Source organism: Oryzias latipes, chromosome 8 (genome assembly GCF_053564925.1).
Source record: "Oryzias latipes strain Hd-rR chromosome 8, Olatipes_Hd-rR_3.1".
In the NCBI taxonomy this organism is placed as follows: Eukaryota; Metazoa; Chordata; class Actinopteri; order Beloniformes; family Adrianichthyidae; genus Oryzias; species Oryzias latipes.
Genome location: NC_136244.1, coordinates 4,136,982 through 4,156,353, shown reverse-complemented (window position 1 = coordinate 4,156,353; position 19,372 = coordinate 4,136,982). Strand labels below are relative to the sequence as shown.

General features: G+C 42.6%; 2 protein-coding genes across 2 annotated transcripts; one reads left to right on the top strand and one right to left on the bottom strand.

Moving 5' to 3' along the window:
- The first annotated feature begins 361 nt into the window (after positions 1-361).
- On the top strand, positions 362-13,208 carry farsa (phenylalanyl-tRNA synthetase subunit alpha). The gene is made up of 13 exons (XM_004071843.5): positions 362-573; positions 686-823; positions 2,471-2,569; positions 2,644-2,756; positions 6,551-6,643; positions 7,205-7,333; positions 7,408-7,523; positions 7,598-7,682; positions 7,757-7,856; positions 9,398-9,566; positions 9,649-9,726; positions 11,121-11,235; positions 12,744-13,208. The coding sequence occupies exons 1-13, from the start codon at positions 427-429 to the stop codon at positions 12,847-12,849; spliced, it is 1,488 nt and encodes a 495-aa protein (XP_004071891.1). The 5' UTR covers positions 362-426; the 3' UTR covers positions 12,850-13,208.
- Positions 13,209-14,931: 1,723 nt separating this feature from the next.
- Positions 14,932-17,983, bottom strand: LOC144994213 (uncharacterized). Its single transcript, XM_078951198.1, has 3 exons — positions 17,679-17,983; positions 16,955-17,223; positions 14,932-16,874 (listed from the first exon to the last, which is right to left on the bottom strand). Exons 2-3 carry the CDS (start codon positions 17,166-17,168, stop codon positions 16,573-16,575), a joined length of 516 nt encoding a protein of 171 aa, XP_078807324.1. The 5' UTR covers positions 17,169-17,223; positions 17,679-17,983; the 3' UTR covers positions 14,932-16,572.
- Between the last annotated feature and the right edge of the window lie 1,389 nt (positions 17,984-19,372).

The following is a 19,372-nucleotide window of genomic DNA, read 5'->3' as shown; positions in this document are numbered from 1 at the left end:
TGTTAAAATCGCTTTGCCAATGGAAATAATTTGCAAATAGAAGCTGACATTAATTACATGTGTAAAAAGATGCTGTCAATATTAAATGAGCTTGGTTGGAGAAACAACAATTCACGTGGAAGAAATGTTTTTCTAATTAGTATTTTTAGGGCTTTACGTGTTTTTATCATAGAAACGATTGGTGACGTGCCTTTATGCCTCTGGTTTTAATTTTTACTCAGTAACATTTACCATTTGTCGGTGTTTTACTTTTTATTTATCATGACTAATAAATGTCTAAGTAACGTGTCTTTGCTGTTAAAAAAAACGCAGCTTTTAACTTTCAACGCTAGAGGGCAGTGTCGTTTTTTATCCTCCACAAACATTGTACGTTGTCCGGGAGTGCGACGTCATATCCGTTCTCTGTCACGCTCCGGGATTCCCATCATGGCGGACTCCGCATCTGTAGAGGCGCTTCTGCAGCATGTTGAGAAGGCGGACGGCGGCGTGGACAGCCTGGATGTGGCGAGCAGCATCGGAGTAGACCACCAGGTCATCGTCGGAGCCGTGAAGAGTCTTCAGTCGCTTGGAGACGTGAGTTTTCCCCGCTGAGAGTCACCGGAAGTGAGGATATAAGAAGTCGGCGTGTGACTGATGCAATCCGGTTTGAGAGAAGATAAACTTTTCTCTGTTTTGGTTTGTCCAGGTTATCTCAGCCGAACAGCGTTCCTCGAAGCACTGGGAGCTGACCGACGAGGGCACGGAGTTAGCCGAGCAGGGCAGCCATGAAGCCCGGGTCTTTGGCTCCATTCCTCTGGAAGGTCTGCCGCAGAGCGAACTCATGGTGAGAACCCGAGTCTGCTTAGGTAAAGGTGGTTCTTTCTAGGATCCGTTAGAATCTCAAATCTATCTACTTCCTATTTTTTCGCTAATTGTCACCCCGTGCTCCTCAGTTTTCTGGAATAATCAGTTAATCCCGTCGTTTGTATTCTTCTAGCAAAGTCCATCTGCATCTGTTTTTCTCCCTTCCTTCCTGCTCCCATCATCTCTCTTCCCTCTAAATCCTCCTTCGGCATCCAGAAGTCCTGCAGCTTAGATTCTGCAAGCAATAAAAAGAACCAGCGACTATGAAACAGATGCAAATACTGTTTTTCTTCTTCTTCCTGTTCTAAACTATCATAAAAGCTTTCAATTCGGTATGAATTAAGGCAAATAAACTCCTGTTTCAGTCAGATACAAACGGCCGTTCTGCTCACATTCTTATGTAACTTTACCAGTTTAACCCTGAAGAATCCATTGGGTCAGATAAAGCCACTTGGCAGTGTCCCTGTTACTATGGGGTCTGGCGTTGTCCCTGTTAGCGCGGGGTCCCTGTCACAGTGGGGTCTGGCGTTGTCCCCATCACCGTGGGGTCTGGCGTTGTCCCCGTCCCCGTGGGGTCTGGCGTTGTCCCCGTCACCGTGGGGTCTGGCGTTGTCCCAGTCACCGTGGGGTCTGGCGTTGTCCCCGTCCCCGTGGGGTCTGGCGTTGTCCCCGTCCCCGTGGGGTCTGGCGTTGTCCCCGTCACCGTGGGGTCTGGCGTTGTCCCCGTCACCGTGGGGTCTGGCGTTGTCCCCGTCCCCGTGGGGTCTGGCGTTGTCCCCGTCCCCGTGGGGTCTGGCGTTGTCCCCATCACCGTGGGGTCTGGCGTTGTCCCCGTCACCGTGGAGTCTGACGCTATCCCCGTCACCGTGGGGTCTGGCGTTGTCCCCGTCACCGTGGGGTCTGGCGTTGTCCCCGTCACCGTGGGGTCTGGCGTTGTCCCCGTCCCCGTGGGGTCTGGCGTTGTCCCCGTCACCGTGGGGTCTGGCGTTGTCCCCGTCCCCGTGGGGTCTGGCGTTGTCCCCGTCACCGTGGGGTCTGGCGTTGTCCCCGTCACCGTGGAGTCTGACGCTGTCCCCGTCACCGTGGGGTCTGACGCTGTCCCCGTCACCGGGGGGTCTGACGCTGTCCCCGTCCCCGGGGGGTCTGACGCTGACCCCGTCACCGTGGGGTCTGACGCTGACCCCGTCACCGTGGGGTCTGGCGTTGTCCCCGTCCCCGTGGGGTCTGGCGTTGTCCCCGTCCCCGTGGGGTCTGGCGTTGTCCCCGTCCCCGTGGGGTCTGGCGCTGTCCCCGTCCCCGTGGGGTCTGGCGTTGTCCCCGTCCCCGTGGGGTCTGGCGTTGTCCCTGTTACCGTGGACAGTGTACCTGTGACCGGTGGTCTGAGAGCCACACCTGCAGTGTGTTTTTCTGGTGTTACAGCTTGTATTAAATGGGAATAAATGCTGGTTTTTGTATCTGAAGCAGATAAATCATCAACTATTTGAAAATGTTGACTCTTTCGTGTTTACAGCTTCCTGAAAAATTTTGCGTCTTAAGTTTGCAGAAACCTTTCACGTGTTTTTACTGCCTCCCATCAGTCTCTAGAATCCTCTCTCGGGCTTCATCGCTCTGCGTTCGTCTGTTGCAGAAACTGTCCTTTGGGAAGATCGGCTTCAGCAAGGCCATGTCCAACAAGTGGATCCGGGTGGACAAGTCCCACGAGGGGGGGCCCAGGATCTTCCGAAGCGTACGCTCTTCGCCGCCCGACAGTGCGTCCCCACGCGGGTGCAGCTTCTTCATGCGTGTTTGCTTGTGCTTCAGGTGGAGAACATACAGGACCAGGTGAGGGAAAAGCTGCTTCTGGTGCGGAGCGGAGCTCAGCTGGAGGAGAAGGACAAAAACGAGCTGAAGAAGAGGAAGCTGCTCACCGAGGTGTAAGTCATCTCTGAAAGGTTTGCTGCTCCTCAGAGGAGGCGGCTGACTGGACGGGATTGAGTTTTTTTTTCCCGTTATATGAAGCAGCAATCTTTCCAGACAAACTGGAAGCAGGTGTTCTGGTTACAGATTTTCCAGAACACAGTCTTCCAGTTTGTCTGGAAACAGGTGAACACCTGTTTCCAGACAAACTGGAAGCAGGTGTTCTGAACAGACTGGAACACTTGCTCACGCCTGAGATGATTGGCACGTAAGCCCGGGGTCCCCCTATGACTTACTAAGCATAATGAGACGCGTCGTGTCCCGTCTGGCCCTCTCTGTCAGCCCGTGACAATGCGGGGCCTCAGACCGGGGACGCAGAGAAACAGCCGCCCAAAAATGGGGAAAGGTCCAAAGATGTGGACTCGGTCCTAAAGGCAGGATGGAACAAACGCATGAACTTTGCTGCTCATTATCTAAAATACAGTATTGATGAATCAAGTCCTGCAATGAAGCTTATCCCTTGTGCTGTCTTGTGGGGTCTAGATGACCCCACAAGGGGTCCAGATGTCCACTGAACCATTTTTCTTCAATGATTTGTGATCTTCACTGGTTTACATGAAATCCTCTCCACCTTTGTCATGGTAGTGATAACAAGTCATTGTACGGGTGGGGTCATTTTGACCCCACATGGGCTAAAACAATGCTATAAAAAGGATGAGGCTTAAAAAGAAAAAAACAAAGGGATCTTTTTATAGGGATTTGTCTCATGATCCAGATGATTTCATGTCCCCACATTTTCTGCTCTCAATCCTCTCACTCGTAAATTAAAGTGTCATCCGGTCCCGTCACTTTTGCAGGTGGTCCAGAACACCTGCTTCCAGACAAACAGAAAGACAAACACCTGCGTCCAGTCTGTATGGAACACCTGCTTCCAGATAAACTGGAACACCTGCTTCCAGATTGTTTTCCATTTTGTTAGGAAGTAGGTGTTTTGGAACATCTGGTGTGTGAATTTGATTCATGAGAGCCTCAAAAACCTTCTCGATTTGAACATTTTTATTCCTTGGGTCTAATATTTCTAAAAACTCAAAATGCGTCCCTAACAACTGAACTGGTGCCATTTTAAAATCGTTCATATTTTAAACGTCACCCTGATCTTTATTATTAATGTTGTTTTCCTTCTCTTTTGTGCCCTGATTATGTTGACCAAGCAGGAGGCAGCAGCATGGTTCATCGACATTATACTCACACCACCGTGTTTAACTATGGAAGCTTTGTTTGGCTTCCACAGAGCAAAACATTTTAATTTTTTTACAGAAGTTTCTGATCAAAAAGTTATAACTATGAGGACATTTCTGGTTCACACAAAAAAATCACGCTTTTAATATAACTTTCTAATCATACTTTTAGATAGTTAGATGTAGATCAGTTTTTAGGAGAAATCATTGCAAACATCGAGGAAAATATTAGATTTCAATTCTAAAAATGTAGAAATGTTAGGCAGTGACTTTAAAGAATACTGCATCATGTAAATCTGTGTGACCATCACTTACAGGTCAGCGTTTTTTAAGGAAATGCTCATCGATTGAGAGTCAGGATCTGTCAATGGATCATTACGCAAAAATGGAGATGGAATCTAGTCGATGGGAACGTTTGGATTAAGGTGTTAGATCACCAAAGTATTTATGTAAGTTGTGTCGTTCACCAAAATCCTCTTTTCTCCAGAAGCTTTGGCTCGTAAAGCCACCGCTGGTGCAGAAAGCTGATCAAGGGGCCGCTCTCCTCTGGGCCGCTTTGATCCGACTTGTCCGTTGGTTTGAACCCTCTTCACTTCTGGGCTCTTGGCTGGAGTTGGTGGGGAAGAAGCTGTTGACAGGAAGTTCACGTCTGCGTTTGACGCTTTCGTTACGTCTCTGCGTTCGCAGTCAGGGGAGGAGCCACAGCAACAATGGACAGACTGAGATTATATTTATTATTATTATATTTATTATTATCATTATTTATTCTTTAGATCAAAGCTGCAGACATATTGAACACTTTTAGTTTGTAATAATCAGAAATGCTTTGGAGTTTTTTAATTTAATTTTTTTAGAAGATTGATTTTTACTGAGATACAGGAAGGTCTGCAGGTTCAGGAGAAACTTCTCTAGCAGAAGCTTTTTGAGGAATCTATTCCTCACTCGCTATAGGTCCTTCTTGTTTTCTGCAGTGGTGTGGCAAAAGTCTGATCAATTGTTTTGATAAACTTATGAAAGTTTTTAAGCTCTAAACATTACTGATAACAATCCCGTTATCGACTTTTTTCCATTTTGTTTTGTCCTCTGTTTATTCAAAATCAGTTTAATGATCTTATTTTTGAACTAAATGATAGATTAAAGGTCTCATTCTGGTTAAATTAAAGCCGTTTGCCCCTAACAGATGCTTTAAAATAAAAAGGTTATTGAGTTATGAGAAAAATGAAAAAGTTTTTCTGTTGCGTTCGGCTAAGAGGTTATATCAAGCTCTTTTTTTTGTTTTGTTTTGATTTTTAATCTAATGTTTACTACAATGTTCCTTTGTTTATCACAAGCGGTTCCACAACTAATCTATTATTGGTGAAATCCACAAAGTAGGATGTTTTAAGGCTGTAAAACTCCTCACTTTATCCACTTTTCTCAGACAGACACGAACATTTTCACATTTCTTTTTTGTTTAAACTCTCAAAGTATTTTAGTAGAAAAATAAGGATTATAGAATGAAAACAAAGATTTGATCATGATGAACATTAACTGTATGTAGATTTGGTAAACTGAGCACGTTATGTACAGGAAAGCCAGCGGAGGAGGTTGATTGACAGTCGTCTACAGCCAGTGTGCTGTAAGGAAAAAAAAAAGAGACTGCATGCATTGTTCCCTCACAATATTACAGTTCACCTTCTGTAGTCTCGCTGTTTTTTATTTTTTTATTTTTTTTACAGTGCGATTTTGAAGCTTTTATTTTATTTCTTTAGGTTTTGTAGGTTTGAAAAACTAATATTGTTAAATAATTCTTTTAGCTCCTCCCACCCACCTGGAGCTACACTCCACAGCTATTTTCTACAGTTACAGTTGGATGTCGATTACTACTAATAATAATGACAATAATTGTAATTCATTTTATTTCAAGCGCCTTTCAGGTCACCCAAGGTCACTGTATAAGGTTAAAAAACATCAATAAGAAATTAACAGAATAAAACGTAAAGATCAAAATAAAACATCAGTAGACATGATAAAACAGGATAGAAAAACAGCAGACAGTTTAAAGCTTTTGGTGTTTTGATCATTAGTACAACGTTGAGTCAACACGTGTGCACTAGCAGCAAACCGCGAAATATGCTAACATTTATTGCTGTCTTAAGGATTTGCATACCCAACTCTTCCTGTTGGTGGTTTCATTACAAGGTTTTATGAGGATTTTTATCATTAAAGTACTGCAATCAGAGCGAGTCTTCACTTCCGCATTTTAGTCCGGGGAAAAACAAACTGCATCCACTGTTGCCCACTAAAAACACAGAGACCCTACCTAAGCATCCTGATAAATGTTGGCATTTGTGGCACAACTGACACAAATATCACGTCATTTTCTAATAACACGACTTCTTGTGGTACAATATACAAAATAAAATGTCTTGACATCATTTGTTGAAATGCTCCGGTAGAACTCTAAAGTGGCTCATTTCTTCAAAGTCCTATTCAGAAACGGAGCAAACTCTGTTTTTTTTTATTTATTATTTTGATGATTGTAAATGTAAAAACAAAAACTATTCTTTGTCTCCTTGGATTTCTTTCTTCAGAACAGTGAAATCTTATTGGATCACCAGAGGAAGCTCCTTCAGCACCACCCTGACCAAACAGGAGACGGAGCTCACGCCTGAGATGATTGCCACGTAAGCCCAGGGTCCCCCTATGACTTACTAAGCATAATGAGACGCGTCGTGTCCCGTCTGGCCCTCTCTGTCAGCCCGTGACAATGCGGGGCCTCAGACCGGGGACGCAGAGAAACAGCCGCCCAAAAATGGGGAAAGGTCCAAAGATGTGGACTCGGTCCTAAAGGCAGGATGGAACAAACGCATGTCCTACAATGAAGCTTATCCCTTGTGCTGTCTCCCAACGTTACACGTTGGGAGTGGGGTCATCTGGACCCCACAAGACAGTCTGCTGAACCTTTTTTCTTCAATATTTTGTGATTTTCACTGGTTTGAATGAAATCCTCTCCACCTTTATCCATCTTTGTCATGGTAGTTATAACAAGTCAATGTAAGGGTGGGGTCATTTTGACCCCGCAATGCTATAAGACTGATGAGGCTTAAAAAGAAAAGACCCAAAGGGATCTTTCTCTGGGGATTTGTCTAAATTCATGATCCAGATGTTTTCATGTCCCCAAATTTTCTGCTCTCAATCCTCTCACTCGTAGATTAAAGTGTTATCTGGTCCCGTCACTGTTTCAGAGGCAGCTGGAAGGACCGAAAGTTTAAACCCTACAACTTTGAGGCCATGGGCGTGGCTCCAGACTGCGGTCACCTGCACCCGCTGATGAAGGTGCGAACACAGTTCAGGCAGATCTTCCTGGAGATGGGGTGAGCAGCTGGCTGGGAGGGGAATAACAAAAGATCAATAGAAGCCCACGACTCAAACTCTCTTCTGTCCACAGTTTTAGTGAGATGCCCACAAATAACTTCATAGAAAGCTCCTTCTGGAACTTCGACTCCCTCTTCCAGCCGCAGCAGCACCCCGCCCGGGACCAGCACGACACCTTCTTCCTGTCAGGTGATTCTGTGCACCACACGGGCCCCCGCCCTCTCGTTTCTACCAGGTCAGTCACCGTCGTTATCGTTTCTCAGACCCAGCACTTGCCCACGAGTTCCCTCAGGACTACCTGGAGAGGGTGAAGACGGTCCACTCAGAGGGGGGCTACGGGTCTCAAGGGTGAGGCGGCTCCTCGAGTCCGCTCCGTTTCAGCTGCCCAGTCACAGGCGCCTCACGCTTCTGTCGCCTTCCAGGTACAAATATGACTGGAAGATGGAAGAGGCTCAGAAGAACATCCTCCGCACTCACACTACAGCGGTCAGCGCACGCATGCTCTATAAGCTGGCACAGCAGGTATGACCACGGAATCCCATCCGCACGCCGTTTCAGACCCACGAAAAACCTCGCTCCCTTTGAAAGCCATGACAGTTGAAAAGCATGAGTTTGATTTTAAAAAGAAAAGAAAAAAAATAATTCTTCAAATTAAAAGACTTAAATCACTGACTGTTTATAAGAACTGTAGTGACCACTCCCCCCTGGCGTTCCAATCAGGAAGTGGCTCCAAAAAGCCCAAACCCCACAGATGTCTATAGAGAAAAAAACAGCTGTTTTTCAGTCATTCTATAAAAAATCTTTTTTTTTTTCAAATTTGTTTTTGCTTTCAATTTTTCTTTTCATTGAAAATTTTTATTTTTGCTTTCCAAAAACTTTCTCAACTATTTTTATTTTTGCTTTCATCATTTTTTTTTTCTCAATCAACAGGCTGTTTGACGGCAGCTTTGTCACCCTAAACTGAAATGTATGTGAGCAAATTCAAAGATGCTCACATACAAAATCAAAGCGAGATGAGACGCATCGCATGTGAAAACATTTGTTTTGCAGAAGCAAAATTTGAAAAAAAAGTTTTTGAAACCAAAAACAAAAAAATTAAAGCAAAAAAACAGAATGGAAGGCAAAACAATTTTCAATGCAAAAAAGATTTTTGAAGCAGAATTAATAATTTTGAAAGTAAAAATATAAAATATGAAAGCAAATATATAATTTTTTTCATTTAAAGCTTAGAACGTTTTGTGGTGGCGTAAATGTCACTCTAACACTTTTCTTCATAGCATTTTGTTTACTGACTCACCAATGGGAAGGAGGACAAAAATCTGCCGTTGCAGCTCTTCAAATATCAAAAAATGTCCTTGATTTAGTTTCTGGAAATTAGAAACTATGAAAGAATTTCATATTCATGTAAGGAAATCTAAACCTCAAAAGAACAATCCTGTAAAAAAAAAAAAACACAAGCTTCAGAGCTGAAGCTCAGAGGTTCGAACGCGGTGGAAGTTCTAATTAGTTGTATTTGTGACCGCAGCTTTAGCGAGCGCCATGAGAATTATCCAATCACCTTTATTTACAGAGCACGTTTCCCAAACAGTTTCCAAAGTGCTGTACAGTGACTAAAATTAAATAAAAATTATTAAACAAAATAAAAGCAAGTAAAATGCAACAATAAAACGAATACAAATAAGATAAAAACAGAGAGCACCACACAACTAACGCGGCGTTCAAAGCCAGAGAGTAAAAATGTGTTTTAAAACACTCCACAGAGGACGCCGTTCTGACATGAGGAGGCGGAGCGTTCTACAGCTTAGGGTTGACAACACAGAACGCTCTGTCTCCTCTAGTTTCATCGTCGTCATGGGCTCCACAAGCTGGAGCTGACCTCTGACCTCATTAAAAACAAAATATAACAGGAAGCCAGGGCAAGGCCCCAAGAACGGGTCTGGTGTGCTCACAGGTTTTGGTTGCTTTTTAAAGTCGTGCAGCTGAGTTCTGGACTAACTGCAACCGGGGAAGTGGCTTGTGGGAAATCCCACTGTAAGGTGAATTGTAATCCCGCTCTTCCCCAGGAGAAGTTCACTCCCGTCAAGTATTTCTCCATCGATCGGGTCTTCAGGAACGAGACCTTGGACGCCACCCATCTGGCAGAGTTTCACCAGATCGAGGGGGTGGTGGCCGACTACGGCCTGACGCTGGGGGACCTCATGGGCGTCCTGCACCAGTTCTTCACCAAACTAGGTCTGATTCCAAGCATGGAATGGGGGGGGGGGATCACCGGATACGGGTCTGAGACTCGCCAAACTCCGCTTTCTCTTTTCAGGAATCACTAAACTGCGCTTCAAACCTGCATATAATCCGTACACGGAGCCCAGCATGGAGGTGTTCAGCTACCATGAAGGTGAGGGGGGAGGGAGGGTTCTGTCCATTATTGGATTTCAGAAACATTTATTCATCTAGAACTATGGGATCGATTGAATTGCTTTTTCCACACGATTTGTTTAAATTTGCAAACTTTTCTATCTGAAACTTGATTACAAAAAAATGACTTTTGCATAACTTCCTGTTTAAACTGACCCAAAGTAAAACATTCAGCAGTAAAACAGTGAATTCAGGAATTAAACTGCTTCCTTTTCCAAATCATTTAAAGAACCACTCCGATGAAAATAGTGTTTTTTAACATGTTTATTTAAATCATTGACGATCAAGAGCGAATGACAAACTCCGCGCCCCCCTCTGGAATCTGGATCAGAACTGTACAGCTGGATAGCTCTGATAAATCGATACAAATATCGCCAAATCAATTTTATTTATTTTTTCCAACACCTCTGTCTAATTAATTTTTGTTGGTTGGGGGTGTGAGGGGCTGGAAGTTAGTGGGACAGCCTGTACACAAATACTAATGGTCCCGCCCACAAATCAGAGGAAAATTTTAAAGAACTGCTGCTCTGCAGAAACTATGTCCTACAAAACAACTGCTTTTTGGGCTAAAAACAGCATTATCATAATTATAAGGCCACTATGAACGTTTTGAAAATAGATCAATAGAGGATCAACATGAAACTTTAAAAAAGTGTTGAAGAAAACAATTTAATGGATTAAAAAATGTGAAATTATTAAATGGATTTTTATTTAATGCTCACCTCGAAAAAAGAGTGAAACTTTTGTGATTAAAGCTGAATTAAGTTTTTCTTTTGATGCATCAAAAATGCTCCTTGTATTAAAAAAGTTTTCCTACAAAAGAATATTTACTTCGGCATGAAATTGTTCAAAAACGATCAATTTGATTAAATTACAGCTTTATTCTTTGAAAATCACTGAACGTTTTTAATTTTGTGGCATATTTTACCAGTTAAATAGTAAAAAAAAATAATATAATATGAGAGAAGAAATAACTTCCACAGGAAATCTCGCTGGAAAAACAATTAGAGATGAGTTTTCCTTTCGCTGTTCCTGCTTTTCATATTTTTTGTGTAGAAACGTGCTGCCTCTTGGAAAAGAGGGTTCTAATCTCGATGGGACTTTCCTGGTTAAATAAAATAATAAAAGCTTATTTACAGATCTGCATATGTGAAACCAAATGATCTTTTAGCTTAATGTGAACGGAATACCTTTTGTTTTCACTGTAAAGTATGAAAACTCATTGAGATGTGAGGATTCTGAGGAGCAGTTTTCGTTACCGTGGAGACGGCTCCGCTCGCCGTTTTGTGCCCGGAACGAGCTGGTTCTGGCTCCTCCTGCTGCCGTGTCCTGTCCTGCGGCTTTCATCCAAACGGCGCCTCTCTGCACACGCAGGACTGAAGAAGTGGGTGGAGGTGGGAAACTCTGGCGTCTTCAGACCGGAGATGCTGCTGCCCATGGGGCTGCCGGAGGACGTGTCGGTCATCGCTTGGGGCTTGTCTCTGGAGAGGTGAGCCCAGTTTCCCGCTTGGTGGGAACCTTCAGAGCCTGATCCAGAACCCAAGCTTTGTATCCTGAAGAGGATCACTGCAGTCTCTGAGGGTTTAAACTCTTTGTTTACGGCTGCAGGTGGAATAATCATTCAGACTTCATCCAGCCGACTGCAGTTATTATTTTGGACTGCAGGAATCCTCCAGTGAAGCACTCCGGGCCTGACCCGGCGCACAGATTAAAGCAGGAAAGCCTTAAACGGCATTAAACGCTGCAGGGTTACGTTTACTGTCATCCTTCTAGGGAACAGATGCAGCAGAAATGAATGAGTCACTGTCCTCACATCACGAGTGAGCATGAAAGTTAAAAAAATAACAATTTAACACAGAATTTTTTTAGTTTTTTAGTTCATTTCAAACATAAAAACAACAGATAAAGAACTTCAGACTGAGAACAATCGCATTTCTTTCAGACATTCAGTCTTTTTTAGTTTTGGAAGGAAAAAAAAACGACATTTGACAGAAATGAAGAAAAATATGTTTGAAAAGGAGATGAGCAGAAGCTGTGGCTTCTTTAAGCCTCATTCAGACCCATTTAACTGACCGTGTGTGTTTTATACATTAGAATCATCACGAGGCTCAGACTAGAGTAAATTCTCACATTTAACCCTTGTGCTATCTTCTGGGGTCCAGATGACCCCACCCTTACATTGATGTGGATAAAGGTGGAGAGGATTTCATGTAATCCATGGACACCATGGAAGATCATAAATCATTAAAGAACAAAGGTTCAGCGCACTGTCTAGTGGGGTCCAGATGACCCCACTCCCAACGTTAACATTGGGAGTGGGGTCATCTGGACCCCACTAGATAGTCAAGGACTAATCAGTTTTTGTATCACCAGTCCATATGAATTTAAGTCCTTCTGATGTTTTATATTTATCTTTTTTTTTTAATGATAAACAATTTGGGGCCCAGAACTGAACCTTGCGGTGTCCCGCATACATCCTGCATTCTGTCTGGTGCTCTCCAATTTGCACAAAGTGGTTTTGTTTTTCTGCATAGCTTTTTATCCACTGAAGCAGCAATCCTCTGGTTTAAGAGTTGAGCTTTTATGCGCCTTTTAATTGCACGATAAATCAAGTACAAATGTAATTATGCAGGAAGTAAAGGAAATTAGTGAAATTAAAAAAGGAAACCTCAAAAAAAACAAAAAAAAAGTAGCAGTTAAGCTTCTGGTTTTAGGATGTAGAGTAATTTGTATTCTAAATAAGGCAAATCAAAAGAAAGCATAAAAGATCCTTTTTACAAAATAGTGTCACAGGTAAAGAGAATAAAAGTATTTTTTTTGCTCCCACAGAATTGTAGGTTAGGTTTCATGAAAAATAAAGTTTGTGGTTCGTTTGACCTGCTCTGAGCACAGAGGAATGATGGGAAATGAGAGCCTTCCTCTGTTCCAGAACCTCAGCTGTTCTGTGATGCGGGTTTCCTGTGGTTTTTCATTTCGCCCTTCTCCTCTGACCCGCAGACCCACCATGATCAAATACGGCATCAACAACATCCGAGAGCTGGTGGGACACAAGGTCAACTTGCAGATGGTCTACGACAGCCCTATATGCCGGCTGGACTCTTAAGCCCCGCCCACCTGCTGCATCATTTCCACCCCCCCGGACCTGTTTTTCACCTGAGGTGCTCCGTCCTCCAGCTGATGGAGGGTTTGTCCGCAGAAACCCGAAGGCAGCATCTGCCTGAACTTTGTTACAGCCCTCGTCCTGCAGACGATCTCGGATGGAAGGAAATAAAGAAGCTTTTTTTGTAGCTTTAACCTCCGACTTTTCTTTTTTCACTGCAATTGTTTTACGAAAATACTGTTTTAGATTATTGAGGCTAATTCTGGCCTTTTTGGAGGAGTATCCATGACAACAGCAAAGGTCTATGCAAGCTTTTGAAAGCTTAAATCTTGTTCAGATTAAAACCTTCAATGGAAAAAAAACTGTGAAGCTGAGTCATAATTCTGGACTTTATGCTGCAAAAAGAATTTCACACAGAGGATTTTATTTTCCAGTTTACCTTCTGATGGTTCCCAGCTCATTTCTAACTTAAGTTATTTATTAACCGGATATTTGGGACATTTCCTACACCGTTTTCCAATTTTAAAATCTGCCGTTTTGGTGTCTTAAAAAAAGGATGAACTAATTTTTTACAGCAGTTCATGAAAAAAAACCTTCATTTTTTCCTTTTTTTCTGGCAGCTGCTCAGTAAGTCTGTTCAGTCTGCGACGGACAAAGAGGAGATTCCAGGAAGGCGGGATTAAAGCTGACCTTTCTGCTGCCTTTTTCCATTTAGATGTTTGTCTCCAACATCAAAACCGTGAATGAGCTTGTTTGAAAGATTAAATCAATTAATTTAAAGGAGCATTTTCCTCCTCTGCCTGAAGGCATCAAACTCCAGGCCTCATTTGGATCCATGTTTGACACTAAAAAGGGTCTCCTCATGAAGCTCAGATAAATAAAAAACACATGCATGAACTTCTTCACACCTTCTCTTCTGTCATTATTTGGAAATGAACTTGTATCGAGCTCCACACAAAAATAGAAAATAAAATTTTATTTAAAATCCAGGCTAACCCTTGTGCTATCCTAGGCACGTTAACGTTGGGAGTTGGGTCATCTAGACCCACAAGACAGTGCGCTGAACCTTTTTTCTTCAATGATTTGTGAACTTCACTGGTGTCCATGGATTACATGAAATCTTTCCACCTTTATCCACCTTTGTCATAGTAGGGAGAACACGTCAATGCAAGGGTGGGGTCATTTGGACCCCATAGGATAGCACAAGGGTTAAACTAGATTTAAAAGAGAACTTCATTTACAAAAAACAAAAGTTTTATTTTTAAAATCCATTTTTCATTGGTTCAAAAATTAGATTTTAACTTTTTTCTTTTCTTTTTATAATATAAATTATTAAAGCTTTAGTTTTGTGTGGAAAACATTTGTTTAAAAAAATATTGTGTTTAAAAATGTGACCATTTAAAGAACCCAATGGTTTTTAACCCTTTATCAACCCCAGTAAAAATATCAATGTTTACATGTGTGCAGAATATGGACTGTAAACCCCAAGATCAAAATGGGAAACACCTCCGAAGGTGGTAGAGAATGAGAGGGCAAAGATCCTGTGGGACTTCCACATCCAGACTGATAGGATGGTAATGGCGAACCAACCAGACATTGTAGTGCTGGATAAAGAACAGAGGAAAGCCGTTGTGGTGGATGTGGCAGTGCCAAGCGATGGGAACATCAGGAAGAAGGAACATGAGAAACTGGAGAAATACCAGGGACTCAGAGAAGAACTGGAGAAAGCATGGAAAGTGAAGGTGACAGTGGTGCCTGTGGTAATTGGAGCACTCGGGGCAGTAACCCCCAAGCTGGAGGAGTGGCTACAACAGATACCTGGAAAGACTTCAGACCTCTCAGTCCAGAAATGCGCAGTGCTAGGAACAGCTAAGATACTGCAGGACCCTCAAGCTCCCAGGCCTCTGGTAGAGGACCCGAGCTTGGAGGAGAAACCACCCGCAGAGGGTGAGAGGGGCGTTTTTATATATATATATATATATATATATATATATATATATATATATATATATATATATATATATATATATATATATATTGCTTATTGTTTTAGAGTAATAAACACAACAATTTTGGAAAAATATGTTTTAAAATTGTGCTCGACCGTTTTAATCAGGAAGTTGCAGAACTAGAATGACCTTTTAACATTTAATTTTTCTTTTTCAGCAACAGCATCTGTCAGGCGAAGCAGGAAAAGTCGATATAGTAATTTCACTCTTTTAAATGTAAACATAAAAAAACTGCATCTGTTGACGAATTCTACATGAACATTTTTAAGGTTAAAAATCAGCAAAAAAACATGAATTCAATTAGCCTCAAACAGAATGACAAAATACAGTACATATATGGCAACATTTAAATGGAAAAGCAACTTGATGCTTCTGTCATTTTAAACGTCCCCCTCCGATCATCTTAAGATCCATTTTCAAAGCACTCCCATTGTTTTTTAAAATGATAACTATGTTGGTTTTTAGCATCAATCTAAAAATGTCGTTTTCTAGGACATAGTTTCTACAGAGCGGCGGGAGTTCAGTTGAAATTTACCTCTGAGTTCTTCATGGGGAACAGCCCCCTTCCTGTCACCCGTAACTGAGAGCTCTCTGTTTATATGCTCTCCCTATACCGCACAGCCCCTCACACCCTCAAGCTAACATTAGCAGTGCAGCAAAAATGGCGAGCAACATTGGAGCGATCCAGCCGCACAGTTCTGATCCAGATTCTAGCTCGGACGAGGAAAACAAAGACGTTCACGGATCTATTTTTCTGCAGGTGGAGGCATCAGAATGGAGCAGAGAGTTTGTGTCCCGCCCAGCGTATTTTCTACGTCACAAATACGATGTTTTTCAATCCGCTTTTTTACCTTCTGCTCCTGATTCACAACAAATTGTATAAAAAAAATTCTCAGAAAAGCAATTTTTAAAATGAATTTTCTTAACATACATCAGAAAAATGCCCCAAGAATCTGTTAAAAACACCAAAAAACACAATTTTCAGCAGAGTGAGTGAGTAAAAAAAAGTCTAAAATGTATTTTTTGTTTCCAAAAGTGACTGAACTCTTCTTGTGACCTGATGACCCACAGATGAAGTGAAAATAATCTGCCGTCTCCCAGCATCTGAGGTGTTTTTGGAGCAATGACCTGAGCCGAGCGGTGATGAAGGCTGCAGGATTAAGGTGTCTTGTCTTGTGCGTGAGCATGTTGAATAGCAGGAACCACGTTAAGTCTTTCCCTAGATCTAATCCATCTGAAAATAACCTTGGAGAACCGTGTGAGGGGGACGCCTCTGTGGCAGGGCTGGAGCCGCAACGGAAACTCTTTTTTTTTTTTTTTCCCCACAGCTTGAGCTCCAAGTAATAAATTCCTAGAAGTGAAAACAACTTTTGCAGCTAAGTCGTTCCTAATGCAGAGTGACTCCTGACTTTACTACTAATCTCGTCACTTAAATGGATTAGAGTGGCACAACAGGTGGACAATCTCCTAATCGAACAGTGCCAGGGTAAACAAGAGTCATATTTTGTTGAATAAAAACTAGGAAAGAGACGTTTCCTTTTATTAAACCCACAGCAACATAATGTGAAGCAGTCTGGCTCAGCAGATCCGCTATTTCTTTAGTAGTTCTTCTCAGGTTTGACCTTTCTGTGAAACGGAGAGCCTCTTGGAATAATGCGGACAAATCCTGGCAGATGAGTCGCAGCAAAGAGGGAAATCCCAGCTGGGGGGGTCAGAGTCAGAACTCCCTGGGGATGCTGACCTCCTTGCTTATGCCTGGGCTCCCCGACAGCATCTGGGGGTTGTGGTTCCCTTGAGAGTGTGGGAAGAAGGTGGGGATGTAGGGGATGGCGGCCAGCAGCAGCGGGCTGGTCTGAGGGCTCTCGTCTGGAGACAGAGGGATGACCACGTCGTCCTGGTCCCACACGTGGAAGGCGTTGTGGGCGAAGGGGTGCACAGAGGGGGGGTGGCCGAAGCGCATCAGCTGAGGGTTGTCGTCCACGTTCTTCTCCTCGTCGCCTGTCGGACCCAGCAAGCACTCTGAAGAAAGCAGACGGTTGAACAGGATAAAGCAGACTTTTCCTGCTGCGCTGGTGGCAGAAACCCGGGACTCAACAAACCTGCAATGTCAATGGCCAGATCTTTGATCAGGTGTCCGACGATGGCGTAGGCAACTCCAACGACCACCAGTGCGGCCATGATCAGGTAGAGCACTCCTTTGGGTAAGGGGATGAGCTCCTTCACCTGGGGCTTGTACTGCTTGTACAGGGGGTCCTCCGTGGATGCCGGGTACCCATGAGTGGAGTTCACGCCAGTGAAGTTAAAAGCATTCATGGCTTCTTCCTCCTAACTTATGACTGCAGCATGCTTCCAGTGTGAGTGTGAAGGTCTTTACGGAGATCCAATACACAAAAACAGGAGAGAAATGAATCATTTTCTTACAACATCATATTTTAAAATACACTATATTTTCTGTTTTTAGCATTTATACGTATACTAGTGGATGGATGTATCTTTAATACAATAGGCAAGTATTTTCTCCCAATTTTTTCACCATGTATTAATTACTTGTCACTACTAACATAAAATCAGAGGAACATGAACCATAGTCCTTTCATTTTGCAAAACTGTGGCTTTAAAAGAGCTTCTAAACTTTGTGTATTAGTCTGTAATCACATAAACAATAACATTAGTTTACATAATGCCACATGTGAGACCATTTATTTATAAAATATTCAAATGACATATGAAGATATATTATTCAATAGTCTGTCTTACCTATAAAAATAAAATTGTAATCTATATATATTTTATGAAAAAAATAATGTTGTTGTTCTTGTTTACCTTTTTCTTTTAAATTCCAAATATGTGGATCTATTTTCTCCGGCGGACGCTCACACTAGCTCCCACAGGTTCAGGTCACAGGTTCCGCTGCTCCGTCCTCCAGCGCCAGCGACGGAATGAGGTGCGCGCGCTCGCTCTGCACTTGTGAGCTCGCGGCTCCTCCCGCGTGGCCAAGCCGCTCGTCGTGTGGTGACGCAGCTGCCTCGCGCGCCAGATCTCCTAATGCTCGGAAAGTACTGTAATTCGTCAAAATTCTGAGTAGAAGTCGCCTCGTGCCCGACAGCTATTCTGGGTTTAAAGCTGCAGAAGTCCACAGGACTTTTACTCTGAAATAGAGCCAAGGAAAATATATTACTGTCTGACGCCATGCTGCTTCTAAAAAGTTATTTCACTTTACACTAATAAAAAAAATAGACTAGAATAAACCCCTTTTTAGTAGCTACATATATCATTAAAGAATGTAAAAACATGTATCTGTCGGTTTGAAAAACAAGCTTTTTACCAGGATTAGATAAAACAAACAATAGCTTTATCATGTGGATGTAGATGAAAGAAATGTAGAGTTGGGAACAACATGGCGATTTCTTGTGGTAAAACCTTACGACCCACTCCAATCAAAATGATGTTTTTAACATGTGCTTGTGGCATTTTCTCATGATTGAGAACAAATATGAAGAAAATCGAACTCAAAATTGCTTTCCAAAGTATTTTTTATTCAAATCACTGTAAATTATTTCGTCTTTGTTTTTCTTCGTCTGAGCTGGAATCGGGCTCAGAACGTTACATCTGGATAGCTCAAGTGGCGGTTTTTCCTATGGACGATGTGGGCAGTCGCCCAGGGCGCCATCTTATAGGGGACGCCCCAAAAAAGAACAAACATTGTCAGTTTTTTATCTTCAGCAGTTTTCCTAGACTAGAGCCGCCCCATTCTCCATAAAGTTAATCAAATTTGCGCTAGGGCGCCCCACTTTCGTGTCAACTTGCTGCTGTCATGACAGGTAGTGGATTTATTCATTCATAATTGATTTCAGGGTTTGTATTCAACTCAAGAAAAAAATAGAACAGAAAAATTTGGACATTTTTACCAGAACCAGCCTTCAAAAGGAAAACACAAACTGATAAGTGTGTTAAGTGTGAACTACCTTACATACTAGATCTTAATTGTAAATTCAACTATACAAGTATATTTTAGTTAAATGATTGATAAAGTAAGATAAATTATATATTTTGTTTTTGTGTTTGTTTGTATGCAGACCTTGAGTTGTTGAGGGTGGGGCTGGAAAGGGGGGTGAGGGTGCCGTCCAGTCTTTCACCCAGGGTGTCAAACTAGCCAGGACCGCCTCTGGATAGCTCCAATATTGCGCACCTTTTTTTTCTCCCACTACTAATGTTAAGTTGGGAGTTTGAGGGGTAGTAATAGCGAAAGAGAGTGTAAACAAAGAGCTCTCAGCAATGGGGAAGAGAAGGAGGGGTGAGTTTACCATGTGCCGACAGTCCCGCCCACATCTCAAAAGTACATTTCTAAAGAAACTACTCCTTTTCTGCAGACTCCATGTCCTAAAGAAACATGTTTTATTGATTTAGGCTAAAAATGGCATAATCCACCAGGAACACCTATTTTACAATAGATCCAAAGATGATTGGAGTGGGACTTTTAGCTTCTTTTTAAAGTTTTAAAACTCAAATAAGCAAAA